This window comes from Scatophagus argus, chromosome 6 (assembly GCF_020382885.2).
Source record: "Scatophagus argus isolate fScaArg1 chromosome 6, fScaArg1.pri, whole genome shotgun sequence".
In the NCBI taxonomy this organism is placed as follows: Eukaryota; Metazoa; Chordata; class Actinopteri; family Scatophagidae; genus Scatophagus; species Scatophagus argus.
In genome coordinates this window covers 6985497-7013391 of record NC_058498.1, presented here as the reverse complement: position 1 = coordinate 7013391, position 27895 = coordinate 6985497, and the positions used below count along the sequence as shown (strand labels likewise).

The following is a 27895-nucleotide window of genomic DNA, read 5'->3' as shown; positions in this document are numbered from 1 at the left end:
TGGACTGGACTGGACCCTCCCTTACAGCCTGTGAGATCATCACACTTTTAATTAGACCGGATCTGTCAATTAACAGGAAGTCAGCTGGTATCTGTCAGCCCTTTAAAAGCAGCAGCAGTCAAACCTTTGGCAGGACCCTGACGAGAGGCTCAAACGAGGTTGGTTGCTTTTTTATGTTCTCTTCTGTAACTCTCAGGATTTTCAGTCGTGTACATGTTTGCTGTCCTGACCAACAAGGGAACTCTGATCTATTTATTCTGTGTGTGTCTCATTCTAAATTTCAGATTTTGGGATGTCGTCCGCTGTGCTTTGTGCTGTTACTTTACTGGCTTGTGCCTTGACATTCAGTGCTGCTCAGAGTGAGTACAGATGAGGTGGTGTATGTATTTCACAGAGAAACATATTTTTTCTGTCATCCAGTCGACTGAAATTTGTTTTTTAACGTAGGGCCTTCCTGGAATATATCGTGGGTTTGTACTCATTCGTGTTAATAATTACTTAGCGGAGGGAGAGCCTGTGTCAATGCATTTCAGGCTTCAGAAATCAATTTCTGGCCCAGAGTTTTATTTACAGACTCTGTCCTCAAGTAGACTACTGGAGATAAAATGATGTGATTTTTTAAAGATTTTACAGATGTCAGATACAAACTGCATGTCCAGTTCTGACATGGTTCCATGGCTTTTTTCTCATAAACAGTGAGCTGCAAAGGACGATGTGGGACTGAGTACTACAGGGGTTTCATGTGCCAGTGTGATTATGGCTGCCTGTCCTATGGAGAGTGCTGCCAAGACTATGAATCTCAGTGCACCACGGGTGAGACTCTTCTCTCCTGATACCATGACACCACACCAGCATTACCAGAAAATGTTACTCTGTTGACCTCACAAGTCTGTGTTACCGATTACAAATATTTGTCAACGTCACTTTATAACAGATTTCTCTGCCTTGATTTCTATCAGCCCTCCATCCCTGCAGAGAGCAATATTTCATATACTGTCTGAATGTTCCCTGTAATAACAAAATAATCTCACGTGTCTGAAATAATTCTGTGTAGTCTTTTCTGTACAGGCCAATTGTGTTGAAATCTGCTGTATTTGTGTGCAACAGAAAACTCGTGTAAAGGGCGTTGTGGAGAAGCCTTCAAAAGAGGTCGTCGGTGTAGCTGCGACCCCGATTGTGTGAAGTTCAAACAGTGTTGTTCAGATTTCAAGATGCACTGCGATGAGGAAGGTAAGCCTTGTCCAACAAATTCAGCATGGTCGTGTGCGTGATATTTCATGCATGTTTACAGAGTTTCCTTCACAGTTTTATACTCTGACGCCTGATGAAAAGTGATCATTTGATACATGACCAGCAAATGCAGCGATGGTTCGTTTGACTGCTTGGCTGCGAGTAAAGTGAACTCTCACCTGTGATTAGTACATGTGCATGAGTAGCGAAGTGCAGAGAAGCCAGGATTAATCTGATTTGGAAAACTTGCACGTCCATCAGCATGCAATGCATGCAGTAACCCGCACTGCTGCATTGAGTTAAATTTGACAATATTTTCTGTCTTGGTAATTACCACAGAAATCAGTGGAGCAGCCAGTGCTACAGAACCAGTGAAGACTAATTCATGCCATAATGTAAATGATAACAAACCCAAAGGTATATTTGACTTGGCGAATAGACTGATTCTTTCCACATTTTCAGACATTTAGGATTTAAGGCAAGTAGTTTTTTTTAAATGGTTAACACTCTGACTTCTGTTCATGAATATTCCCACAGAGCCAACTCTGAATGAAGCAACAGAGCAGGATTCTGCATTCAGTGAGGGAAACAATGCAGGTGACTGCTTTTCTTGAAATTTCCTCAAAACTTCATCTCCCAACTTAAACAACTGCTGCTTGATTCCAATGAAACCAGTCCTCTCTGATCTGCTCTCACAAAGCCATTTGTTTTACTTACATGAGAGTTACGAGCTGAACTTTGTGGATGTGAGAAGGCATGTGTCAAGGAGGCGGCAGGAAGATGTTGACAGTTGAGTGCCACACTGTGGGTCTCTTCCTGCTTTTTGCTTTGGAGGCCAAGTCTCAGCAGAATGAGCCAAGAGCACAAGCCTAACTGGCCAAAAGAAACACAGGGACACAGTGTTGTCATGAGTGTGTGGGAGGGTTAACGGCACAGGCTCAGCCACAAGAGAGGAAAGCACAAAACGAAGCCAAGAAAGGATGGAAGAACATTTTCTTGGAGTTTTTAAATCAGCAATTGGGTGGAATGAGTTGTTTTGTGGGTGGGGATACTCGTGAATTCTTAGCTCTCTCTCAGGAGGAAGACGTGTTGAGACATTTCTGTCTGGAATGTAAGTGATGTGTGTGCTCATGAAAACAACTGTTGGAAAAAATAAAGACAGTATTGATTAAAAAAAACTGTGTTAACATTAAAGAACAATCATTTATGTTATTTAATTTTTTCCCCCATTTGCCCACAGATGATCATCTAATTCCGTTGGTCAGTCCAACAACATATGCACAAGATGAGCTCAGTGATGGTGAGCAGGGATAGTTAAAAGTGCAAAAGGTTTTCCCCCCAGGTAAAGTTTCACGAGAATGACATTCAGGTGTGCGCCTTTTCTCACACTCTTATAGATGTGTATGGCCAGATTTTTCCCAATGGAGTGGAGGACCCGGAGGCAAGTCCGATTCCAGAGAGCACCAGCGGCTATGGATCGTACACAGCTGAGCTGGATCAAATCCCTGCTGAACCCACGCAGGCTTCAGACACTGTGGACTTCAGTAAAGACACAACTCTCTCAGATAATGAGACAACACAAGCCACTGACAGCTCCTCCACCCCTTTCCCCACCCCTGGAGAAGCCCTCGATGGGGGCACAGGTTTGTGATATCCAGAGATTACCTTGCAGTATATCTTACCAAAACAGTGTTAAAGCTCCTTAGTTTAAATTCTCCAAGTCCATTTGCTCCACTGGAAGATAAACAACATTCAACAGATATTTCTTTCACTTGGTATTTGGTTGCGAGCTATGTGTAACATGTCAGTCCAAGTTGGCGTCCAGTTGGGTTGAGTTATGGCACCTTTTCCCATCTAACGGCTAATGTCTTATACTTGTCATTAGTTTGTGCATTTAATATTTCCAATTTGAATGGGGGATGTGTCATTCTATGTCTTGCTCTTCATGTTTGTGTGGTCACGCACATGCATATCCAAACCATTCAGTATATGGAAGCATCTGCTGTATGTCTCTCTAATCTAATGTATTCCGTTTTTTTTCTTTACTTTGCCATCTGTTTATACTCTTTTTAATTTGATGATTTTTTTTAGCATGCTTTGGACTCTCCTTGTATTAACAGTTCATAATTATGTTTGTCCTCCTCGAGATGCCGATGATCAGACCAGCACATCCGACTTGGGAACAACTCCGCCTCAGCCCACAACAGCAGCTGATGGTGTGTCCAGCCAGCCTACTCTGATGTCAGTAACCCAAGCAGGGCATTCTTCTACAGCTAGCGACCCGGAGATTGAGATGGTTGGGCAGGAAGAAAAACAGCCCGAGGGTGACATTGTTCCCGAGGCACAGAGTACAGATCCGAATGTAGCCTCCTCTGATGTGCCGAAAGCAACAGTGACCAACCCATCTGTGACTTCAGCATCCACACTGGGCTCCTCCACAGTCCTGGAGAACTCTCAGGAGGCCACCACCCCTGCCTCATCAATGCAGAACCCAACACCCATCCCAGAGGCAACCACAGCAAACCCTCCCCTCCCAGACCTCAAAGATCCTTCCATCAGTGAAGGGTCCGGGAACTTGCAAGAGCCTAATGCCCTGACAACTCACATCCCTCGATCCACGGATGCAGTGACGGACGACACTACAGACGGCGTTCCACCTGAAGCAACCACCGCTGATCCGCTGAATGTCACACCAGGCCCGACCAAGCCAACATCATCCGAAGCAACCCCAAAACCCCAGAACAAACCTAAGCCACCACCAGCTAAACCAGCTCCGACTAAACCCAGCTCCAAACCTGAGACCAAGCCTCTGGACACCTCACAAACTCTCAACATAGATGATCCCAGAGACTACCAAGCAGGTAAGAAATGTTCTTATGATTGGGCCAGATTGTCAACAGCATCCATAGAAAACAAACTGCCTCAAAGATTAATTCTGTGGGAAATATCAGTACAAGTATTGAAATTTCCTTCCTCTCGGCTCTGCTAATATATAATTCATTTTACAGGAGTTATTGCAAAAATTGAGGCCTCTAGTTTTGCTCGCAGCCTACTTTATGAGCTTGGTCGTTTTTTCATTTTGCCTTCAGGTCAGCAGAGCCTCCTTTAGAGCATAGCTGCACCATATTAAGTGATAGAGGGTGGCTGTTTCCCCCACACTGTAAATGAAACAGCCCTTTGAAACTGGAAATAAAGATCAGGCACTTCGATGAATGGAAAAAAGGGGAGCACAACATTGCATTTAACACAGTCTGTGATTGAATGGTGTCTGTGTATTATTGCCTGTTTATTTAATGTGATGGTTTCCTCACAAATACGTCCCCTTTCCCAGATGACAGCAATGATACAAATCTGTGTAGCGGGCGACCGGTCGGTGCAGTCACTACGCTGAGGAACGGCACCATTGTGGTTTTCAGAGGTTAGTGTCAAGGATCTAAGCACTGAATCATGCATTAAATACAAGTTAATCAGCATTTAAGAGAGTAGTGAAGGAAAATAAATGTATTTACTCAGGAACTCAGAGGGACATATTGTACTTTTGTTTTTACCTTATATTATCTGATAATTATACCGATCACCCTTGAAATTAGAAGGATCTAAGGAGCAGATATTAAGAATGTATATAACTGCGACTGTAAAATACGCAGCTCACACAAGCTAAAAAAAATACAATAGTTTGAAATTATGTTAATTCCGTACGTGATGTTCTACCACCCTTATCTAGCGATGTTATGTTGTCACTGTAGGACACTACTTCTGGTTTCTGGACAGAAACATGGTCCCTGGTCCAGCCCGTGGGATCACACAAGTCTGGGGTGTCCCTTCCCCCATTGACACCGTGTTCACCCGCTGCAGCTGCCAGGGCAAGACATACATTTTAAAGGTAAGGTTAGTCGACAAGTTCAGAACAGGAAGTGATCCTTTCCACCATATGAGGAACTGTTTTTGCTGCTAAAAAAAACACATGTAGCCTGCATGTGTATTTTTAGGAATATTTTAGTTGCTAGAGGTCTAAGGTTTTGGTTTCTGACCTTTGCAGGGAACCCAGTATTGGAGATTTGAAAATGATGTTTTGGACCCTGGCTATCCAAAGGTCATTGAAACAGGCTTTGATGGGCTTCGGGGTCACATCACAGCTGCTCTGTCTGTGCCTCAGTACCAGAGGAGGAGAGAGTCAGTTTATTTCTTCAAGAGAGGTGATGATGAACTGCTGTTGCAGACTTAAGCAAACAAGACTTGAAAGAGTGCGTTGAATGAATATGTTCTGAAAGCGACTCTTGACTGGTTCTTCCAGGAGGATCGGTCCAGAAATATTCATACCAGTTCGGCACAACTCCAACATGTGGCAGGAAACCCCAGTACGCCGTTTACACGGTCCGCAACCGAATGGCTCGACAAGCAGGTAATCCAGGAATACAGGACAGGAAATATTTTTAACTCGTGTTGCCTAAATTCATCAGATGGTGTAGTTAGCATTTTATCTTTCTCATTTGAGTCAGGAGTGTTTGCTGAGCATTTTAACAGATTTGCTCAAACTCACATAACCATGCTTTATTTGAGTTGAAACACATGTAGTTCTCTGAAAAAGTGAGTCACGCTTTTGTGAGGGTGAGAGGAGCAGCCAGGTTCATCTTGTAAATAACTGACAAGTGGAAATAAATTGCCCATGTCCTGTTTATGGGGCTGCAACTGTTGACAGCTTGAGCTTTAACAGAAAAATGGCAAAACTTATGTGTTGAAACATTTGAACTGAGAAATAAGTATCTATCAACTCACTCATTTTTCACTCGACCGATCTGTTTCCAGAGTCTCCTCTGGGGCCAGTGATCAACATCAGGAGAGCTTGGAGAGGTTTCCCCTCCACCATCACAGCCGCTGTGTCCATCCCGAGCAACAGAGAACCAGAGGGATACAAATACTACGTCTTCTCAAGATGTAAGTCATCAATACGTGATCAGTGCTGTCGTCGCATCTCACCTTTGAACAGATTTATGGTAGATTTAGCCTGAGAATCACTCAAGACTAAGGAACTTTTCTGGAAAACAAAATATAGTTCAACACTTGGTGTTCCAGACATCAAAACCAAGATTTATAAATGTCATTAGTTCCCCACACTCTAGATTAAGAACACTGCCTGCAATGTCTCTCATTTTGCATAATTGAAATAAAAGGTCTTTTGACTGTTGCTAATTGGTTAAAGATCACTTTGAACTCACTGTTCATAAAAATCTGCTCAACAGAAAAGAAAAAAAACAAAACATTGCTCACTTTTCTGTCTGCAATGAGACATTTCTTACCCTCATTCACATCATGTCTGAAATGCCTAACAAGGACCATGTGTGTCTGTGTGTCAGGGTTGGGTGTGGTATTAGGCAGATGTAAAGCTCATTAAGGGTGGCGTCCGTTCACCTTCGGCACATGATTACTGAGTAAAAGTTTCCATTTGAATGATGATACCTGCAGGCTGAAGAATACCGTGTTCCTGTCTGAGTACATTTCAACATTTCGTTCAGTTTGAAGCCTACAGCAGATCTCAGGAGTCCGTCTGGTGATTTACGTCGGTCAAGAAACACTACAGCTCTTTATTTATGTCCTGCTTAGGGAAAAGTCAGGACTGTTTAGGTCAAAGTCATGTTCAGTAAAATGTAAAGTGTCATAAAAATTGTATCCTAAATAGCATGAATAAATCAAAATGCTTAATGAACTCTTCGACAAACCCATTCTGTTTCTTTTGCAGCCAAATCCTACAATGTGAGGATGGACGGCGAGCGTCCCGTCATCGCTGCTCCTACAGCCAGCGCGTCGCCTCAGAGCAACAACTTCTTCAAATGCCCAAAGAAAGTCTGATTAAATAAACTTGTGTTTTTCCTATAGTTTAAATGTTTATTACATTCCTCATTAAAATGCACAGCTTCAGCATGGACTGATTTCAAAGGGTACTTTACAAGCGCCTTAAAAATCAAAAATAAAAACAACAAACAAACAAACAAAAAAAAAAACAGGCTTCAGAGGAAGTGAACATTATCAAAGCTCTGATTGGGAAATGTGTTTCTGAAAGTTGGTCAAGTTTTCACATTTAGTGCTTCATCTCGCAAATCGTCTCCCTTGTACGCCCCGAGAAGGAAATCCCTGCCCTGTTGAGAAAATTAATTAACAATTAATTATAAAAACAAGGCCTGCTATACTGATGTGTAAATCCTGTACAGTGGCTATATGTGTATGAGATGTAAAAGAATGATAGTGTTTCCTGCGATGTTATTCTTGTCCACACTGAATTGAATTATAAGACACCAACATGTATGAAATGCTATGACTGTCAAATGCCAAGAAACATGTTGCACTGCAATTAGCGAATAAGGAGACATGAACATCTCCTGTTTTTCAGGCACAACTTACAAAAATATACTGCAGAAGAGCAATAACATATTATTTTATTGTTCAGATTTTCTTTTTATAAGTCTGTGACTGCAGATCTGTAATTTTATATCTGATTCACAATAAACATTGCAGTACTGTTTTAAACGTATGTGTGTAAACCTGCTGCTTATTTAAAGATGCTAAGATAACCATTCACTTGAAATAAACTTTATGTTGTGCATACATGTTCCATTTGTTCCATTTTGCTGGAGATATAGAATTAACCAGGTGGATTTTTTTAAAGACATTTTAGTTCTTTTACTGAATTATTACCACCTTTGTATACGAACCTGAAAATGAACCACGGCTATAAATACAAGGCCAACAAAGACCTTTAACAGTTTCACATTAATGAGCAACATTAGCTCCATTTGTGTGTGTTTTGATACGTTACCTCCTCTCTTCATGCGCCCACCACGGTTTTCTGGCCAGCGCTGCAGCTGTCGGCTGGGTCCGGGTCTAGAGGGTTTTGGAGGAGCACTGCTTGTATCTGGGGAAGAAAAAAAAAATGAAAACACAACACAGCAATCAGAGCTGAACACTAATTAGGATACATAAAAGGAAAAATGAACATTCGCAGCCGAGATCTACAGAGTCCTGTGGCTGCTGTGTACCTGCAGAGCTAGAGGAGGGCTCCTGGCTGGTGGAGGGGAGGTTGGCCTTGTCGGATGGCTGGCTTGGCTCCTCTACATCTGCCTGTGAGACCACTGGATCCACTGACACTTCTGCACTAGACCTGGAATAAACAAACATATCACAAAACATGCATAGGATTTAATCAAATTATATTGTTCTGAGGTCTTAAATTGTTCTGAGGTCTGAAAAAATGTGGGTGTAAGGTAACAAAAAAAAAAATCACAGGATGCACTTTTTATAAATCAGGAAGGCTTTCAATTTCATTCAGCTGCAGTTAAAAGGCAGGCAAACACTTGCTCACTGTGGCGCAACAGATCTGAATTCCAACAGCAGTCCAAGAAACACATGAAAAGGCAAACAAGCAGAGAGGAGTGAGCCTCACCTGTCAGCGTCTGGCTCCAGGAAGAGGTCGTCTCTCTCCTCCCCTGTGCCGGCTGCTCCTGGCACAACCAGGCCTGGTGTGGAGGTGCTCACCATAGGAACCGACTGGGAGGCGAGCTCAGTGGTGTCAGACTGAGCCACCTCTGAGAAGACAGTTACTGGCAGCAAAGAACATCAAAACAAGATTAACTCACGGATTTTGCTGCAGCGCTTGATAGCACTGCCAAATCTGAAAATTTCCAGCAGGCCCACTGACTCTTTTCAGAATCTGAGCGGGCATGTTGATGAAAAGGGTGGGTGAAAACATGAAGAGAGCAGATCTCTTCATATCAGACTGACAGAGACAGATACCTGGCGCCGCAACTTGTAGCGGTGTAGTGGGAACGCTGCGTCCACCCGACTCCTCTTCGTGAGTTGCTAAAAACAAGGGGCTTTCATACATACCAAGACCTGAGAGCAAGGAAAAAAAAAACAAAACTCATCACTCTGTTGCTGCTGGGGTATTCACATACCTCTACACAACATGTGGAGGTACAGTACCTCCTTGTGACGCGAGCTGTCCCAGGTCAGAGTGTGAGGAGGAGCTGGTCTGTGGCATATCATCTGAAGGACCAAACCTGAAGCGAGGCACACCTGCCACTTGGGGAGAGCTGACAAATGAAGAAGAAACGCACTCATCGAGAGCCTTAAGACAGCAGCGATAGCAGTTTCAGTTCCCCTGATTTTTACATCTATATAAATAAAAATCCTAATAAACACTCAAGTACCTGACCAGGACCACAATGTAGAGGGGGCCTGCACACCAACAGTAAGCCAAAAGATTCATGTTTTGACTTTAAATTACACCTCAGACTATAAACTAATAATAGCAAGAACATAATAAACCCCGAAAGATGAAACAAAGTATAAACTAGTAAGATGAAAGTAAAGTAATATCACATAATCCCTTCAGTAAATAAATTGAGAAACAATAACAAAATGTCTTAAGACCAAAACCTATGTTTGATTATTAATGTTCGATCATGTACTGTATTAGCAGTGTTTTTATTGCTAATAATCTTTAAATTTCAAATGTTTCTCCAGCATGCCGACCTCCTGGTCTCTGTGCATGTGCGCGAAGACTTACTGGATGGCCTGATCAAAACCATCAGAGCGGTGTGGCACCACCAGAGTGGGAGTGCTGGGAACCATCCTGTCATCATCATCAAAGAAGTGCTGCTGCAGAGGGAGAGATGGCACAAAGGGTTGGAAACAAACACACCGGAGTAAACGTCTGACGCTAACATTTGTATGAGTAATGTTATGACTGTAAAATCATCTGATCACGGAGGACTTACGGCGCTTCCCGACACTCCAGGAGTGAGCTGGGGGACTCGACGGACAGGAATACGCTGTGAAGTCGCATGACACAAGTTAAATCAGATTAGCTGCGTGAAAAGAATATTTGAACTGTGCCAACAACAACAATCAATAAAAACATCATTTATTTATACTTTTCTTTTTCAAAAGTTTATTTTTCAGACCTGAACTTGAGCCGGCGGCCCCAGCTCTGAGGTCGGGGCAGGGTGGATGTTCAGGCGAGGGGGCAGCTGATGTGTTGGTCTCCGTGGCGACTGGGGCACCCTTGTACCAGAGCTTGTGATTGGTTGATCTGTAGAGAAGGCCTCCATTGTGCTGCCCTCGACTAAAAATAGTGCAAACATTCAAATAAACAGAGATCCTTTTTTATCCTGGAAGAAATCATTAAGTTTATTCACTTTCTCTATTCTTTTATTCCAAATTGTTGTGATATTTTCTTTAGAAGAACATCTTTTATTCAATATTTTTTAAATCTTGGTCCCCTACTGATATCATGTACTCAATTTGAGTTTAACTTTTAAGACCCCTTCTATACAGGACCACAAAAGAACCTAAATCAATTTGAAAGCTTTGGATTCTCTGAACAGAAAGGTCCTAAAAACATCCTTTCTGGGCATGAGCTTTATTTTGGCTACCACTTCTACCATGTTCCCGCTCAGACATAGAACAACATATTACATATTTCTCGGTCATCGTCAAGTGTAAGATAAGTAATAGGATGGCGGGACAGTTTGCGTGGAGAGTCTGAGGTGGATCTACGTATGTGCGATTGACAGGGTTTCCTGGAGCTTACAGCTGGGTGTCTGGGAATCTGCTGGCCTCTGGGTGGAGTCAGACGCCCCCAAACTCTCCTCTGTCTCCGTGCCCGGGTCTGTTACATCAGCTCCCTGAGAAACCAAAAAACAAAAGGAATTAATAAAGAAAATTGGCAACGGAGTGAAAAGGAAAACCACAAGCAGAATTTTAAAAGGTTGAACGGGGGGAAATAAAAATGTAAAGTGAGAAAAGGTGGAAATGTGACGATGAGTAGTCAAGGAAAGCAGATTTATGGGATGGTTCCCACTACACACATGGCACAGCATCACACACAATTATGATTCATTTTCTCCCTATAAAGACGGACTTCACAAAAGGTCAAAAACTAAGAGTTAAAAACATTCATATACTTTTATATATTTTGTTTTAAACTGTTGAGCACTTAAACTTGCTGCCTGTACAAAGAAAATTATCTTTTAAAGTTTAGAGTTGATATTACATTTCTATTTAAAATACCATTCTGCTTTTTCTTTAATATTGGAAAATCATACACCTGACTGCACAGACAACAAAAAAAAATACACATAATCGCATATTCACCATGGATACAGAAAGTAAAACACAGGTCCTCCCGACATGATTACCATGATGAAAAAACATTTCAGGATGATGACACACGATAATTATATCATTTAAAAACAAAGCACACTGCTGCTCTCGTATGTCAATCACCACATGAGGTAATTCTGCTGCTGTTTTTGTCTAGTGAAGTACCGTCTTTTCCACTCAGCATGTCTGTGGCATACACAGACCATATATTTGTTTCTTTTAAACTAAACTATAAGGTTAACTCAGTAATTTTCATACTACGTGGGCATAATTATCTCCACCCGGCGCAAGGCTGGAGGAGATCATGCATTTGGTTTTGTATCTGTGTGTCCATGGGTAATCTCACATTACATTAAACCCAAAGGCCCATCACACCACACAAATATTTTGTGCACATTTATGAATGCATGCTCATGGACTGCCCACTCTTCACTGCTCCAGCCAAATGGAAGGGGGGGGAGGGGGGGATCTCTTATACATAAACACTAAACCATACATCCGTCCGTTGGACACACAGCCTGCCCTGCACTAACAGTTTCCCCCCCTCATGTTCCCAGGCACACCTGGCAAAGATCTGCACTCAACTGTTCAATATGTTTCACTAAAAGAACGGGATATTTCATTATTCAGTGATTATCATCACCGATTTGTAACATCTTTTTTATTTTTTCCTTTCCACACAGTTTTAAAGTCAGAAGTAAACATTCACTCATCTAGCAAAGCTGACACCCACAATTTAAATTCAATTGCTTCGTAATAAACTTTGGTCACTGTTTCCAGCTGGTATCGCCCTTTTTCTTGTAACCGGCTGCCTTCAAAAGTAATCCATTTAAGTACCACGGACAGTGGTTTACGCACTCCCCACTTCAAACAACTTTCACACAAGCAGATTACAAGTGAAAGACTGTTTACTGTTCCTCTGCAGACACTGACTCATCCCACTGAACATGTGCAACCACGACCAGAGTAAAAAGGTAAACAGCTAAAGTCAACACGCACACAGCTTCCACACAGACAGAAAGTTACGACACAGGGGTAAAATGCAAGTGACAGTGAACTGAGACAATGTGGAAAAACTGAGTGTGAGAGCTGGAAACGGTACGTAAATTCGCAACTGAAAGCACGGGAAGGGTTAACGTGGTGTCCTGGATGTGTAAGCTGTGGGGGTGGGGACATACAGCATGAAAGGTCAAAAGTGTGGCTGTTAGTACATGACGTGTCACTGAGTAATCGAACCTCAGTGTCGTCTCCTTCGTAAGCCTCGTTGCCGTCTCCGCTCCCCTCGTTGCTGTCCTCTCCTTCCTCTCCCATCTCTCCATCATCTTCCTCCTCGTCCTCCTCATCCTCCTCCTCCTCTTCGTCCTCCTCTTCCTCCTCTTCATCGTAGTCCTACAATGAGCCGTGATCAAATATTAGCAGCAGAAAACCAAGGCATTTTATAAAGAAATTCGGCAACCGGTGCCATGCTCCACATTAACGCCACACTCTACCTGCTCTTCTTCCTCTTCATCGTCCTCTTCTTGGTCATTCTCGCTCTCCGTGTCCGTCACTATGACGATTACTTCCTGCTCCAGCTGGTCAGGTGTGTCACTTTGGCTCAGGGTCACCTCTTGTTCCATTGCGACAGACTGGGAGGCTGCACCCTCATCTCCTTCCTCGAGTGTTGGAAACTCCTCCGTCTGCACGGTGAAACAGTGTGCACTGTGAACAACAGCCACGCTACTCCTTTGCACTCTTTTTGAAAAAACATCACATCCTTCATAAAAAAGGGCAAAACTAATTCTGCTTTAATTAGCCTGCTACGGTGAGATTTACTGGAACTTTGCTTCCCATGAGATAAGATTTCATGGCAAGTCTTTAGCTGTGGCAGATTTCCTGATGGTCAAAAGCAACACATGCAGCATATTAAACTCACTAAAAAGCAAACAACAAAACTGATAACCGACTGAAGATGCTCTTTGCAAAGTGAAACAATGTATTTAATAGGAAAAGTGAAGATAAGTAAAAGTCTTAACACTGCAATACAGTCTTTGGAATATACTATCATTATTAATATTAGGTGATGGCAAACCTGGCTTGCTTCTGCGCCGTCGCTGTCTGTTGGCACCACCCCCTCAGCCTCAGCACTGTCCTCCACCAACACATCCTCCTGAAGGGGAGAACACACAACATCACTGTACCAGCTTTCAGAATATCCCCTGTGAAGTCTTCAGTGCAACCCCCTTCCTCACATCTGGACCCACTCTCTGGATGATGCGCAGCTTCTTAGATATAGGAGCCCTGGAGGGATCCTCCTGGGTGGACTCTGTGTCGGTGACCACGGTGGCGCTCTCCTCCTCATCTCGAGGCCTCTTGGACATGGAGGAGGTTCCTGGCGTTGCTGAAACTAGAGATAAGAAATGGGTACTGTTTAGACATGTCCCTGATACTGGGGGTAAAATAAGCAACAAATATAATGGAAAAAATCACTGCGGCTTTACATATCAGAAATTAATGCACATTCTGTGAGAGCAGGTAAGCCAAATGGACTAGAATCATGAATGTGTAAAATGCAATTCTGCTGTATCTCTTTAAAATTTAAATCTCCTATCCTGATACCGTCCCAAAATGAAATTCTTCTTAAAGTTGTATCGCTGTGCCATATGAACCTTTTAACTAAAAAGTTTAGCTTCTCACCGGTCCCAAACACAGAGGAGGTGGAGGACGCTGAAGGCCATTCCACCTGCGAGCTAGGCGTCGCCTCAATGACCACAGGCGGCGGCTCCTGGTTGGCTGGCTCTGTATGGGTCAGGCTCTGCTGCTGAGTTGGTTGAACAAACGCTGTGGCCTGTGTCTGGGTCTGCTGCACGGTTAGCATGGGGCTGGCTAAAGTGGTCTGGACGTTGGGGCTGGCAGAGCGCACTGAGCCGCTGGCACTGCCGTACACAGTCACATGTTCCACTGGTGGGCCTTCAGTAGACTGCATGGCTGTAAAGGAGTTCAGTACAGTAAGCTCTTCACTGAGCCTGTAGCTCCAATGATTTGATTTAACACAAGCACAAGACCCTTTGTAAAGGCATACATTTACTAGAATGACATTTTATACTTCTCTGGCTTACCTTCCTGGCTCTCCACCTGTGTTGTGGGCATGACTGTAGCCGTTGGTGTTGGGGTGGGTACTGTTGCTGGGGTGATCATTGGCCTGATGCTTGCTCTTGGGGTGGGTTTGTTGCCGGGATTAACAGGCTGCTTACTGGCTGTAGCCACTACAGGTGTTGGCTTTATGTTGGCAGTCGGAGGCTCAGATGTGCTGGCACTGACCGAGACAAAGATCAGAACATGAATAATGGCTCTATTAATGTACATTCAGCATAAGCAAGACACAGAAAAAGAAAAAAAGCAAGCATACAAAAAGCATCCCAGAATTTGGAGAGGGGTGTATAATTTGGTCATTTGTATATACTCATGCAGCACTGCCATCTAAACTCATACAGAACGAGCAAATTTAGTTGCTGTGTACCACACCTGCCCCTGTCTGCAGCTGGGGTTGTCTTCAGACTGATCTGCCTCTGTTCTGTGCTCCTCTGCTGCTCCTGAGTCTGAAAATCACAACAGAAAGATAAAGTCACGATGAAGACCAACAAGATACTGTAGTGTCACCTAACATTCTTTAAAGACATCGGAAAGTTGCCAATCACTGATCTTATCATCAATTATGTATTCAAGACATTGCCCACTGAGGAGCAGTTGTCTCATAAAATAATATAGAAACAAACTCGTTGCAAATGAAGAACCTGAAAAGATAAATCCAGAGAGAGATGTAGAGATGATTTCATTTGTAAACAATTACATGTGATATCTTTTCTTTCCCGTTTTTAGTATTCATTAGCCTTTGGTTTGCTTTAGGTGCTAACTAATGTTTTGTGTTGCACCCGTGCTGCCAGCGTATGCTCTGTAAAACTAAAATTAAAACAAGTGGCTTGTAACAAACTTGACAGCAGACTCTCACCTTGCTGGGACCTGCCTCAGGTGGCTCATCTCTCTGCTCCTGCCTCTCCTGTTGGCCTCGCAGATCTCTCAGTTCTCTCTCCTGTCGACTCAGGCGGCCCTCGTACTGAGACTTGAGAGCACTAACTCGCACCTCAAGCTCCTCACGCTGCTGCTTTAGCTCCTCGTTTTCTTTCTGCAGCTTCTCTTTGGCACCTGGTCATGAATCAAAGGTTTTAAAAATGTAAGATACACTGCCACAGACATAACTGCAAGAAGAGATACTGTCACTTATGCCACTATATAATGCGATATAACATAATAAGGGAAGTTCACTCTTCCACTGCTATGTTATGATAGTTTTTTAAAGAATATTAAAACATTGGAATGTTAACAACATTAAAATATCCTAAATAAATAAACATAAATAAAGCAAAACCACACAACCAAAACAATACAATGGACTCTGGTGCTGTATTCACAAAAAGTGCATTCAGATAAATACTAAACATTCGGTACATGCGCAGTCATTCATTCTTTAACAGGCAATATACTATCAACCCAGTTTTTGCCACTTTTGGTGAGTCATGTCCATAAATCAATAAGACATGTACAATAAGTCAATAGCATAATTATTGTGACTTGTCCGTTAAGTCTGATTCAAACAAAACAAACATGCAACACTACACTATAAAATAGGGAATTTATCACAACATGTTTGTTGGTGATATGAAAGACACCCCGTCACCTATGAGCTGGTTGATCTTCTGCTTGGCCATAATGATGGCCTTCCTGGTCTTCTCCTCCTTCTCAGTCATCTGCTGCCTCAGTGTGTCCTCCTGAGCAGCTTTATCCTGCAGCTCCTGCCTCAGCCTGGTCAGCTCTGTCTGCAGTCTGGTGGACTGTTCCTGGGCATTACGTCCTTCAGTCTCACGCTCTGTGACCACCTGTGGCAGCCCAGTAAGACATGGTAATAATGAATTTACGCAGAAAAGATAAACTCATTTTGTCGGTACACTGCCTTTTTCAAGATTTTTTTTTATTTGGCAGTGATGTTAACTGTTAACTACTGGTAATGCAAGCTAAACTGCTCATAGCGCACAGCAAGTACAGCGTCCCTCCCTGACAGAGGGCTAAGAACACTAGTTTGACTACAAAGTGGACAGTTCAGATACGATTTTGGCATGAACTTGTGGTGTTTAACCTTGTTGATGTTCTCCAGCTGTCCCTCGAGCTCTCTGATCTTGGCTTCGGCCTGACTTAGAGAATCCCTCAGGCTCTGTACCTCCTGAACTGAGGCTTGACGAGCCTCCTCGTCTTGTGAAGGGCCTGCGGCAGTCTCAGCAACCATCTGGAGGAAATGCAGTATGAAAGACTGATTATGCTGCAACTAACAACAGCGGCGGTCACTGTTCAAAGTAGACTGGAACATAAAACACAACAATGTATCACAATGCACTATTGATTCACAATTTGGATTAAAGTTAAAAGTCGTGGGGTTAACAGCTGCTGATCTCTCACCTTGTCGTGTTCCACTTTGAGTTCATCATACTGAGTCTTGTAGCGACGTCCAATCTTCTTGACCTGTGTTATAGTTCGCATCTTCTCCTGGATGTCCTGGTTCTTGGCCCCCACTTCCTTCTTGAGAGCATTCCTCTCATCAGTTATCTTACTCATGCCATCACGCAGGTTCTGTATCTGGCTTTGCAGGGATGTTGTTAGATTATTGGTCCTATGGGGACAAATGAAGAGATTGTGAGAAAAAAAAAGAGGAAGGTCAGCCAAGGTAAAGACGTGAATCCAATATCCTGTTCAATAAAAATCAGCAGTTACATCACTCACCTGGCAACCTCTGCTTTAAGCCTTGTGTTCTCCTCAACGAGCTGCTGAATGCGTTTGAGATGTGCCTCTTTTTCAGAGTGCAGACGCTTGTACTCTTCTGGATCTGAATCTTTTTGCTGGCTCACCAAATGCTAAAAGAACAATGAGAGGAAGTTGTGTGTTAGTGGTATGAAAAGATGAAACGGCAGAAATAAAATATTGTCAGTAATTTTCTCATTAAGTCCTTAAATGAAGCAAAACAATCTCCATTTTCACTGACCTGGGTCCGAGCTTTCCAACGTTTGATCTCCTCTTCCAGTATCTTCTTCTCTGCCTGCAGCATGCCGCTCTTCTCACTCAGCTCGGAGTTGGCCTGCTGCAGTGGCATGATGTCGGACTCCAGCTTCTGCACCTGAAGCACACAGGGAATGAGCTGAACTGTGTGGATTTGAAGGTTCAAGATGGAATACTGCTCAAAAACATAACATCTTACAGTAACAGGATAATGGAGTGAATTTAGCTTTGCATGTGCAAGAAAAGCACAGATACCTTAGCTTGTGTTTGCTGCAGTTCTTGCTCCATCTTGTCCTTTTCTTCTCTCAGTATCTTGTTGGTCTCCATCAGGATGCTCATCGTTTCTGTCTTCTTCATCAACTCATCGTGCTGAGCCAGGGTCTTCGCCGTCACCTAAGTAAGGTTATCATTGGGCTTTCAGTCAGATGTGCTGTGTCTGGGTTTGAGTCCTGGTATCCATATTAGATTTGTTTTAATTAATATTTGTTTTCTCTGTGTATTTCTTTGAATAAAAATCCTTGACCTCACTTTGACTTTCATAGAGGAAAGCAAACAGATTTTCTTTACAGAAATTAATAAAACCAATAAAAGAGATTCTCTTGAGGTTAACAATCAACTCAGTTACTGATGGAAAGAAATAAAAAAAAAAATTGACAGGAGTCAAAAAATACACATGTCTGCTAGTCTGCATGTTCCCTACACCTGCAAATGCTACAATATTGCCCATTGGAAGAGAAGGTAGTTGCCGTAAACAACGTTATCAGTAATTGTAGGATTGGTGAGTATGAAAACACACCTGCATCCTCTCCTTTGTGGCACTCAAGCTGTCCTGCACCTCCTTCAGCTCTCGTTCCAGGTGCTCCACCCTCAGACGGTAACGCAAGCTCTCACCTTGCGCAACCTCAAAACGAGACTCCGCAATCTCCTTCTCGCGCCGAACAAACCTGCGATAGGAAATGAAATATCAAAACAGTGAAGCGCGTAGACAAACAGGAATGAGACCAGTGCATAGGCACTATAATTGTTTTTTGTTTAATTTTTCCTTGATGTGTTACTAAACTAGATTTTTTATTTCAAGATTCCTCAAGTACAAGAAAGGGAGACACGCTTTACCTGAGAATCTCGAGGACCTGGTCTTGAGATTTGCCCTCTTCAGTCAGAGAGATGTTCAGCGGACTCTCACTGGCAGCACGCTGCAAATTGTCAGCCATCTTGCTGCTCATCGTCTGGATCTGCTCATGCAGGAGGGTGTTCTGCCTCTGCAACTCCTCACTGCGGTTCTCCATCTTGGACATCTCCTCCTACGATACAAGCATGAAGATGGAAAATGTAATTGCTAATTTATAATAAAAATAAATGATCAACAATGGCTGGACAAAACAATTTATAGTACAGTCAAATTAACTGGTCCTAAAATAATTGTCTATCTTATCACAACTGGTCATCACCCATGCATTTGTCAACTCCCCTCAACAACCAACCTTAAGGATCTTTTCCTGTTCCTCCCAGGAGATCCTGGCTTCCAGTAGCTCAGCACTGACCCTCTGGACTCTCTCCTCCAGCTGGTGTCTGAGCTCGATGGCCTGCAGGGCCTGAGCCTTAGCAGCCTGCATGGCCTCCACATCTGCTGCATGCAGCATCATCTCCCGCTCATACTTATCTTGTGCTTCAGCTGCCAGCTTAGCCTTGGAAATGGAAAAAAAAAAAAGATCTGATTTTATCTTTTCCCATAAAATTCTCAGTCCATCGGTTTAATTACATTAAACTGCGATATATCAGCCTTACCCAGAACATGCCCAACAGTAACAACGGATCATACGCATTCCTCCGCATTAAATATTCTAAAAGCTGCTTACCTGCTCCTGGCTGTCTTGCTGAGCTTGTTGCTGTTGGGCCTCAGTTAATGCCACTCGCTGTAGCGCCGCCTGGTGATCTGCTTGGGCACTGCTGAGACTTCTCCTTAGACTGTTCATCTAAAATGACAGTTTTTCTTATTTGTATAATGTCACATAAACCTGAACGCAACTCAGAGGGTCAGATATGGTGGTGGTGGTGGTGGGGGGGTAATCTACCTCCTCCTCCAGAGATTCCTGGAGTCTCCTCTTCTCCTCTTCTAAGTCTTGCTTCACTTTCTCTGCTTCCAGAAGCTTCTCCTCAAGCTGTTGGTGGCGCCTCTCAGCCTCCTTCATTTGAGCTTCGATGGATGAGCGCGCCTGCTCCGTAACCTGGTCAATAAAACATTTTTTTACAACTATTTTCATCAAAATTTCTCAATGTGCAATAATATCTTATATAATAATATAAATAATAGCTTATTTTAAAATCAAAAATTCAAATGTATTTGGAAAAGTTGGGAATCTCACCAACACACCACAAACTGTTTGTTTTGAGAAAAAAATAAAATAATAAAAAAAAATGATCAAACATGGCTATTTTCACAAATGTCACTGTGGTAAAGTGCACACCTGGCACACAAGAAAATAAAATTGTGCAATAGAAAGTAATGACAATGAGTTACCATGCATCAGCACTTTCTCTCAGCTCAATACCACAAATATATAAATGTAATATAATTTTTATCTGCTTCCCACATAATTGCACTTACAAGTACTCATTATTTTTTAATCGTTTTTGTGGTTGCGGTCAATAGTTTTATGAATACGTAGCACACAGGCAGGCAGTTTGGGGTTGTTTTGCACCTGTTTCTCCTTGTCCAGGGACTCCTCCAGGCTCTGAGCCATTGCTCTGTACTGCTCCATGCTGGAGGTGACAGCTCTGAGACTCTCCGCAAGCTCCTCTGCCCGGGTTTCAGCCAAGCGCAGGCGGCCCTGTAGGTCCTCGCTGTCTTGATCTGAACCCTGCAGGCCTAAAAGCAGGAAGAATGTGCAATTTGTATGTGGTTTAGTACGTGGCTCTTTTCTCTTTTATTGGATCCTTCCACTATAAACTGTTAGAACAACGAGCTTCTGAGACAATAGCATATATAGGTCAAGTGTAAAACTGGGTCAGTTGACTAGCAAAAATGAAAAATGGACAGAGCCTGTAATACGTGAAGAATTTACTTGATGTTGAGTTACATATTTCTGCCTGTATGTGTTTGTGCAAACCTCTTATAATGGATGTTGAGGGGGAGTTCAGGGTGTGAAGTGCTTCATTACTGCCTTGCTGCAGCCTGAAGGTGTGGACCTCTAACTCAGCAGCATTCAGCAGCTCCTTGGTCTTCTTTTGCAAAGCCATCTGTGTTTCCAGCTGCCTCTTTACATCCATCAACTGGATCTGCACATCAGACATGTTGTAGGTGAGCAAACATTTGATCTATGTGTTCTTTCTGATATCCGTCTCCATGAGTTGAGGTGAGTCTAGGTTTGAATGCATTTTTAAGTCCACAAAGGATGTATGTATCAGAATTAAACAAGGGGGCAAATTGATCTTCAAACATAGTAAACAGTATAGGTCTATCAAAAGTCCAAAGCGGAACAAACAACTATTCAGCTCACTTCATGGTTCCTGCTGAGGAGGTGACGCTGCTCCACCTCGTGCTCCAACCTCTTCTGCAACTGGGAGATCTCTCGTTCCTGCTTCTCCAGCTGACTGTTTAGACGTTGACGTGTATCCGTCTCTGAACGCTCAAGGGTGGCCTGAGAGAACACAGCAGTTATCCTTCTGAACTGTGTTTATGTGTGCGTGTGGGACATTGATGGAGAAATTTCAAACATAAGGATTACCTGAATTGTCTGGAGGTTTGTCAGCAGCAGGTTCTGGGTCTGCTGTTGGCTCAGGATTGCGTCTTTCTCCTGATTCAGCCTGGACTCCACAAGCTTCAGCATGTCTCTCTCCTTGCGCAGGTTCTCAGCATGGCCCTAAGAGACAGGATAATGTACGTCTGGATGGCTCAATGATTCCTCAGGCGCTAACGTATTCAAATCAAGCACCAAAGGAATTCGATGACATGCTAAGAAAACAATTTCGGGCAGAAACAGCACCATGAACAAGGAAAAGGTTTCTGGAACAAAGTCAAACCTCAGCCATGGCAAGTTTCTCTTTGGCAGCTCTCAGATCCTCATTCAAAGAGTGGATGGTCTGCTCATGCTTCTGTGTGGCAGCGGCCATCTTCTGTTCCTTCTCTCTGAGGGAAGCGATCTCTTTCCTGTAGCTCTCAACGTTGTCCTGCAGCATCTCATACCTGATATTGTTGACACAGACAAATACTTTAGTGGCCTGTGAGTTCTCCTGTGTATTCTTTAAACAGATTTTAAAAAGCGATGGCCATGTGTTCTTTTACTTGAAAGTTAAATTGGAATGGTAGTTACTCTCTTGAGGCAGGCAGATTCTGCTCATGTCAACTTACCTCTTAGAGGCAAAATCCAGTTGGGTGGAAATCTTGGCATTTTGTGAGCGGAGTTCAGAAAGCTGCTCCTGGAGCCTGTCGTTTTGCCCTGTCAGTACCTTGTCACTCTCCACGCGCTCCTTCTTGTAGGTGGAGAACACCTCCTGCAACTGCATGTCCAAGCACACATTTTCATTTTACATCAGCACAATAATGTTCATCTGAGGAAAAAAAAGCAACAAAAAAAAAAACCCCAAAACATTTTCATGTGTGACGACGAACTCCAGCCTTTGACCCATTCAAATGAGACTGCTGTCAAGGATTTTCAAGATTCTTTTCAATTTAGTTTATTTCTTATTTGCCCACTTAGCACTGTCATACTTTTTGTTAACTTTACTACAATTAGTTTCTGACATAATTAACCAAAAAAGGGGCAATCACTTCTGGGAAAATTGCTCAAGTAATTTCAGATCTCCCAATACTCCCAATACAGGGACACTGCCACCTAGTGGCAGACAGGGAAAACAAATTGGAGAGGGTCATACATGCAGTGGGAGACAATGTCCATAAACACTGTTCCACAGATAACCTTGCTATTTTTCCAGTGACGAACAAAAGACAGACAAAGCCATGGAAGTGATTTACATGTACTGACATTAATAATAATAAGTAAAACTACACCTTATGTACAACCGTTGTCATTGCTGTGGATTTTTGACAGGTAAATGCATTTATGAACAGATCGCAGCTTAAATGCTGTTTGCCAAATGTGACGCTCACTTGTCGCAAAGCTGCCTTGGCCTCCAGTGCCTCAGCTGACTCCGTAGCCATGGAGACAATTGCAGTGGGAGTTCCTGCAGTGGGAATGGCTGCAGGTGAGCGTCGCGGGGTGGAGGTTAGGGACAACTCCTCAGGTGGAGTACCTTAGGAATAAACATTCAGAAGTTCAGCCAAGCAACAAAAATCATCACAGCATGGTATAAGTGCAATTTCTGCTAACTGAAATACTTTAAATTGCCTGGGTATCATAATCAAAAGAAGCCCAGTGTGCATGTACAGGATGTTCTATTTTGTGTCCAGTATATAATTTGGTTTATCTGTTGACCATTACCTTGCTGAGGGAAGCTGACACCAGTTGCCTGAGCCAGCAGCACACGATACATGTCCCTCTGTCTCACAATGGACTCCGTCATCTTGACCTGTTGGCTACGTTGCTCCTTCAGGGACTCCAGCTCAACCTGAGCTTTCTCCAAACTCTGCTCTAGTTCACCACGCCTGTAACAGTTTGTTTATCTTAGCCTAACACATACAGTGTGAGATCTTTGGCTCCTATAATAATGATAATAAATCATGGAAAACAACACAAAAAAAAAGAAAGAAATCAGCACATATTCCAACATACTTATTGCCAGTAATCTCAAACTCCTCTTTCTCCTGGGAATCGCTGAGCTCTCTGAGGGCCACCAGAAGACGCTGGTTCTGCTTCTGTAGCTCCTCTACGCTGCGGAAGGTCACCAAGTGCTGGCTGATCACCTCTGAGGTGCTGCTGACGTCGGCTGAGCTCACTTCCTCGTCATGAACCACATGGTTTCCACGAGCCTCTTCCAGCTCAATCAGCAGCACACGTACCTGACAGGGAAGAAAAAGGACAGGAAAATAAGAATTTGGAAGAATCTGATATATACAGAATATACACACAATATCACATATTTTATCAAGACTTCAAACCGGAGTTAGAGAGTGAGAACTCACCTGCTGAGCCATGTCGCCCAGCTGCATTTCACACCTCTGGTTTTCCCTTTCCAGAACAGATGAGCGCTTGTTAGCTTCATCAGCCTCCTTCTGCAGACGGTGCACCTCCTTAAGTAAACATACATACAGCAAATCAGTATATATATATCAATACTATTTTACCAGTATTTCATTTACTGTACAAGCCATAAAAATTCCAACACAACACAAACCAATTAAAAATGGAGGGGGAAAAAAAAACCCAAAACAGAAAATTCAATCCCCCTCTACTGAAAGTATACACAATTTGTCTACATTACGCACCTTAACAGCTTGCTCCAGCTTGGCAGAAAGACTGGTCACTGACTTCTGCATGCGTTCATGCTCATCACGTTGCCGTTTGAGGATAGGGGCCTTTGCTTCCACTTCCTGCACAATGTCATCCAGGTACTTGTTGACCCGCTTGTTCTGCAGTCGCTCCAACTGCAGCTGCTCCTGGCTCTCCACATATGCTGTATACAACTGAAAATGCAGAGGACATCTCATATCAAAATCAGATTGCACCTCATCAATATCATGCTAGTTTATACTGGCATTATAATAATGTAATTTGGGTATTGAAATTCAGTTGCATACCTCTGTCAGCTTCATGTCAGGTTTTAACTTGGATACAGCAGCTGCTGTTGGAGACATGGTTGTCATTTGCTCCTCTGTGAGCACAGATGCTGAACCGACAGGCCCTGGACATTCAGAATTAAATAATCAAAGAGCATGGTCTAGAACTGGTTGAATTGGAAAGTGTCATGACACAACTTAAGCTGTGAACTGGTGCTATATAAATAAACTAAACTGAATTGAAAAGATCAAGAAGAGACTGTGGGTTATAGTTTCAATTCAAGAAGGTTTATGCGTAGATTTATTTTCAAATGTCAATGTAAATCAGAGCAATGAAAACAAAAGTCAGCCTAACAAACCTTTAAATTTAGAACTGGACAGCAGCTCATTGGCGTTATCTAGCTCTTTCTCAAGAACCTGGATCCTCTCCTTTAGCTCAGCAACACTCTTGTCTTTAGCATCATTCATCTCCTGTAACTTCTCCTCAACGGCCTTGTTGGCTGTGGTAGGAGGAGTAAAGAGAGCAACGGTTAGGGAACACCAACTACTAACACGACATTAGCAATTAAAAACTAAGCTAAACGAACTAAATTAAGCTTGCACTCTCTCCTTGTAGAAAGAAGCCAGTTACTAAATAATAACATGTGGGCCATTCTTTGAGAGCCTCGCACCTTCTCCAGCATCCTTCAGCAGTTTATGCAGCTCCTCCACCGCTTGGCTCAGCTCCTCACTTTTTGCCTCAGAATCTGCTGCTGCTCCCTGTCACAACACACAACAACAGAGTTAGCAACAGAGTTAATGGCAAAGGAACATGAAAGGCACACTGAAATTGTACCAAATCTCTGATTTTAGATGTCGAAAAAATGAACATCACAAATAAGGACAGAAATAATATTTATGTATATATTTGTTTACCATTAAAAAAAAATATCATCCAAACAAATAAGCCAAAAAGACACGAGGTGCACTTGCATAACTTGAAAATGTGAAGCAGCGTGAAACAAATGTGAAACTCTCACAGAAACACTAAGCTTAAATGCTTTCTTGGTACAAAGTTTGGCACCACACCAGCTTGTTGTCATACATATGCTCACCTTGTATAGATTGGATAGCTTAATATTGGCATTCAGCTCATTTCTGAACTTTTCCTCCATGGTGGCTTGTTGTTCCTTGGCCTGGAATAAACACAAACACAATAGCTTGTTGCAAAATATACAGTGCATAACAAAATCCATATTCCACTGTAAAAAAAAAAGACAGGTTGAAAACTTGGGATATGGTGTGTGAAATATCACACTTACTTCTTTTAATTTGCTTATCAAGTCCTCATTCTGTTTCTGAAGGTGTTCATTTGAAGTCTTCAAACTGCTCACTTGGTCTTGGAGTCTGTTCAACTGAAAGTCGCAAGGAAAAAACTTAATTAAGTGTGACAGTGAGACATGGTGGTAATCATTCATAATAAAAGTGCTTAAATTAACCCCATACATAGAGAAGCAGTGCAATAGGCAGTAAGTGTTGACTAAATTAGCTGCAAAGTATTCACTACGTACTATGTCTATTTAGGTGTAAAACTACTGATCAATTGTTCGTCATCACATCCAGTTCTGCATATCATGTTACGTAATTAAGCAAAATTAAAAGACTGTCATACTTTCATCGTCATCATCGTATTTGATGATACATCAAAGCAATTCATCTATCATAAATTGTGCAATTCAGCCTTAAAAAGACCTTAATGTAAATACGAGAGAGACATGCCTCATCTTCCTTGTTCTCCAGTTTGCATGTCAGTTCCAGGATCTGGTTTCCCTTCTGTCGAGACAGGGACAGCAGTTCCTCACTCTTAGCTTTCAACTCCTCATTCAGCCAAGATGTTTGGTCATGCAGGAGCTTCTTCTCTTGTTCCATTCGCTTTTCTTTGTACTGTAACAGGAAAATACCACAACTTAATTCAGTGACTTGGTTATAGGGCTCATGTGCAGTATAGAAGGAGGTAATTGCTGTAGAGTCGCAACCTCTAAAGACAAATCTGATGTTAATATTAATAAATTTGAGTATAAAAAAACCCAATATAGCTCACTTTAATGTTGACTTCAGCCGTCTCAAGTTCATCTAACTTCATCTGCAGGCTCATCTTAGAGGTGCTGACTTCCACCAACTTATCATTGAGTTGCCTGAAGTCATCTGGTGGAGCAACAGAAATCACACAAGTGCCATGCACAAGTCATACAAACAGAATTATAATACTTTAATACTTTAATAAATGCCTAAAGGCTAACATTTCATTTGTCCATACCATTTAAATGCTCCACTTCCAGGGCTCTCCTCTCCAGTGTTCGCACAAGTTCTCTCTTTTCTGCCTCCAGCTCCTCTTTGGCTTTTGACAGCACAGTCTGAACAATTGAATTATATTAACCATAGTGACTACTTGCATAGAGTTCAAATCATGCATTACTTACAGATTATACAGAGTTAGCATTTGCTTACATTTTCGAAAGTATTCTTCTCTATTTGTATGCTAATAGACAGAGTCTTTAAGTGACATGATAACCAAATGTTCCTTCCGCAGACCACAGAGACATTATCATGATTTCACCTTTCAAAAAACACAAATTATAAACGGTTTCTATACACTTGAAGTGATGCACTGTGTTGACAACAGCCTGTTAAAATGTTGTGTAGATAATCATTTGTATTGACAGAGGCTTGATAAAAAAATAAATAAATCTGAAAGTCTCATCATCTGGAATACTCAGAAGAGCTGCATTAAGAGAAGTGTAGACATTTTTGTTAATTACTACAAATTTCATAAAACGTAGCAGCACATGCCAACACAGAATATGACATAAAGTAATAAATATAACTCTAACAAAGCACGTGATTATTATCGTGGGGTTGATTTTCTTTGTCTTACCTTCTCTGATGACAACCTCTCTTGAGTGGATTCATATTCCTTGTTCTTCTCACGCACAGTTTTCAGTTCCTCGTCTGGGGGCAAAATTTGGAGAAAGTCAACATCATGAATTCAACGTATAGCAGAAGAATCAAGCTAACTTCTTACATAATATTGGAATAAGTTCACCCTTACCGAGCTTAGTAAACTCCTCTTTGAGCTTAAGGTGTTCTTGAGTCTGGGACAAAAACTCTTCCTGACACTGAGCAAGTTGTTTCACTTTCTCAAAGAAATGTTGCTCTGTCAGAAGATAACCAGAAACACATATAAACGTTAACATGGCTCAGTTAGCTACAGTTTTGTACTGTTTAATGTCATCTTCTTTTAGTTGACGCTATCAGCTAAGCTAGTTGGTTAGCTAAGCTCCCATTAGCGCTAACGTCAAGTCATGTTGAACAATAAGCTGCAATTATACCAAGCGTTAGCCTTAGAATACATTCCCACAGCCGTTGATAGATATGTAGCACAATTAACAATGTGAGGCTAATATGTTGGTATGGTCACAGCTAAGTTATTTTTTCGCTGACCGACATGCGTGCATGATGAGCAAAGCAAAACACTTTAGCGCCGCTAATAAACAAAATGCCAGGTCATATCTTACCGCTGTCAACCCGAAATTGTTCCTGTTGCGCTTTCAAAGAATCAATTTCATACTGCTGATCCGACAGAATCTTCTCGAGTTTGTTTTGAATAGATTTCGGTAGCTTGGATATCTCGGAACTTTCCAACTCCTGCTGCAGGAGTGCCGCCATTTTTCTGACAACAACACTATGCGCAAGCGCAGTTTGCAATTTGACTTG

The 27895-nt window shown here is 42.4% G+C and overlaps 2 protein-coding genes across 5 annotated transcripts; one reads left to right on the top strand and one right to left on the bottom strand.

The window, feature by feature from the left end:
- Window positions 1-12: 12 nt before the first annotated feature.
- prg4b (proteoglycan 4b) lies at window positions 13-7827 on the top strand. Of its 2 annotated transcripts, XM_046391483.1 has the most exons (15): window positions 13-158; window positions 285-359; window positions 697-813; window positions 1108-1230; window positions 1570-1647; window positions 1768-1827; window positions 2471-2530; window positions 2628-2873; window positions 3378-4091; window positions 4562-4648; window positions 4977-5113; window positions 5270-5426; window positions 5525-5632; window positions 6037-6165; window positions 6968-7827. In XM_046391483.1, the coding sequence occupies exons 2-15, from the start codon at window positions 293-295 to the stop codon at window positions 7075-7077; spliced, it is 2193 nt and encodes a 730-aa protein (XP_046247439.1). In that variant the 5' UTR covers window positions 13-158; window positions 285-292; the 3' UTR covers window positions 7078-7827. The 2 variants fall into 2 exon arrangements, with proteins under 2 accessions (XP_046247439.1, XP_046247440.1); XM_046391484.1 differs by lacking the exon at window positions 1570-1647 and having other exon boundaries at window positions 14-158.
- Window positions 7093-27878, bottom strand: tprb (translocated promoter region b, nuclear basket protein). 3 transcript variants are annotated; one of them, XM_046391480.1, is made up of 51 exons: window positions 27697-27878; window positions 27231-27335; window positions 27057-27130; window positions 26439-26535; window positions 26223-26326; window positions 25901-26065; window positions 25444-25536; window positions 25237-25317; window positions 24814-24901; window positions 24502-24642; window positions 24164-24267; window positions 23852-24049; window positions 23549-23656; window positions 23199-23425; window positions 22908-23071; window positions 22577-22719; window positions 21818-21966; window positions 21490-21652; window positions 21195-21329; window positions 20967-21107; window positions 20577-20745; window positions 20169-20335; window positions 19542-19694; window positions 19326-19442; window positions 18951-19154; window positions 18583-18770; window positions 18266-18413; window positions 17725-17862; window positions 17456-17587; window positions 17197-17327; window positions 16876-17086; window positions 16559-16705; window positions 16103-16301; window positions 15377-15570; window positions 14893-14966; window positions 14487-14683; window positions 14065-14355; window positions 13620-13774; window positions 13460-13537; window positions 12879-13067; window positions 12625-12777; window positions 10817-10910; window positions 10188-10348; window positions 10002-10055; window positions 9791-9882; window positions 9205-9314; window positions 9016-9114; window positions 8666-8822; window positions 8262-8383; window positions 8042-8137; window positions 7093-7364 (listed from the first exon to the last, which is right to left on the bottom strand). In XM_046391480.1, the coding sequence occupies exons 1-51, from the start codon at window positions 27845-27847 to the stop codon at window positions 7315-7317; spliced, it is 7101 nt and encodes a 2366-aa protein (XP_046247436.1). In that variant the 5' UTR covers window positions 27848-27878; the 3' UTR covers window positions 7093-7314. The 3 variants fall into 3 exon arrangements, with proteins under 3 accessions (XP_046247436.1, XP_046247437.1, XP_046247438.1); XM_046391481.1 differs by having other exon boundaries at window positions 9791-9879; XM_046391482.1 differs by having other exon boundaries at window positions 13632-13774.
- Window positions 27879-27895: the final 17 nt, after the last annotated feature.

Excerpts from the sequence above, each read along its gene's own strand:
- prg4b (XM_046391483.1), top strand. The coding sequence starts at position 293 with ATGTCGTCCGCTGTGCTTTGTGCTGTTACTTTACTGGCTTGTGCCTTG. Across the intron at positions 814-1,107 it reads TGAATCTCAGTGCACCACGG|AAAACTCGTGTAAAGGGCGT; the intron begins GTGAGACTCTTC and ends TGTGTGCAACAG. Across the intron at positions 5,633-6,036 it reads CCGAATGGCTCGACAAGCAG|AGTCTCCTCTGGGGCCAGTG; the intron begins GTAATCCAGGAA and ends ATCTGTTTCCAG.
- tprb (XM_046391480.1), bottom strand. The coding sequence starts at position 27,847 with ATGGCGGCACTCCTGCAGCAGGAGTTGGAAAGTTCCGAGATATCCAAG. Across the intron at positions 25,537-25,900 it reads TGGAGAACAAGGAAGATGAG|TTGAACAGACTCCAAGACCA; the intron begins GCATGTCTCTCT and ends TGCGACTTTCAG. Across the intron at positions 14,967-15,376 it reads CTGAGGCAGGTCCCAGCAAG|ACTCAGGAGCAGCAGAGGAG; the intron begins GTGAGAGTCTGC and ends TGTGATTTTCAG.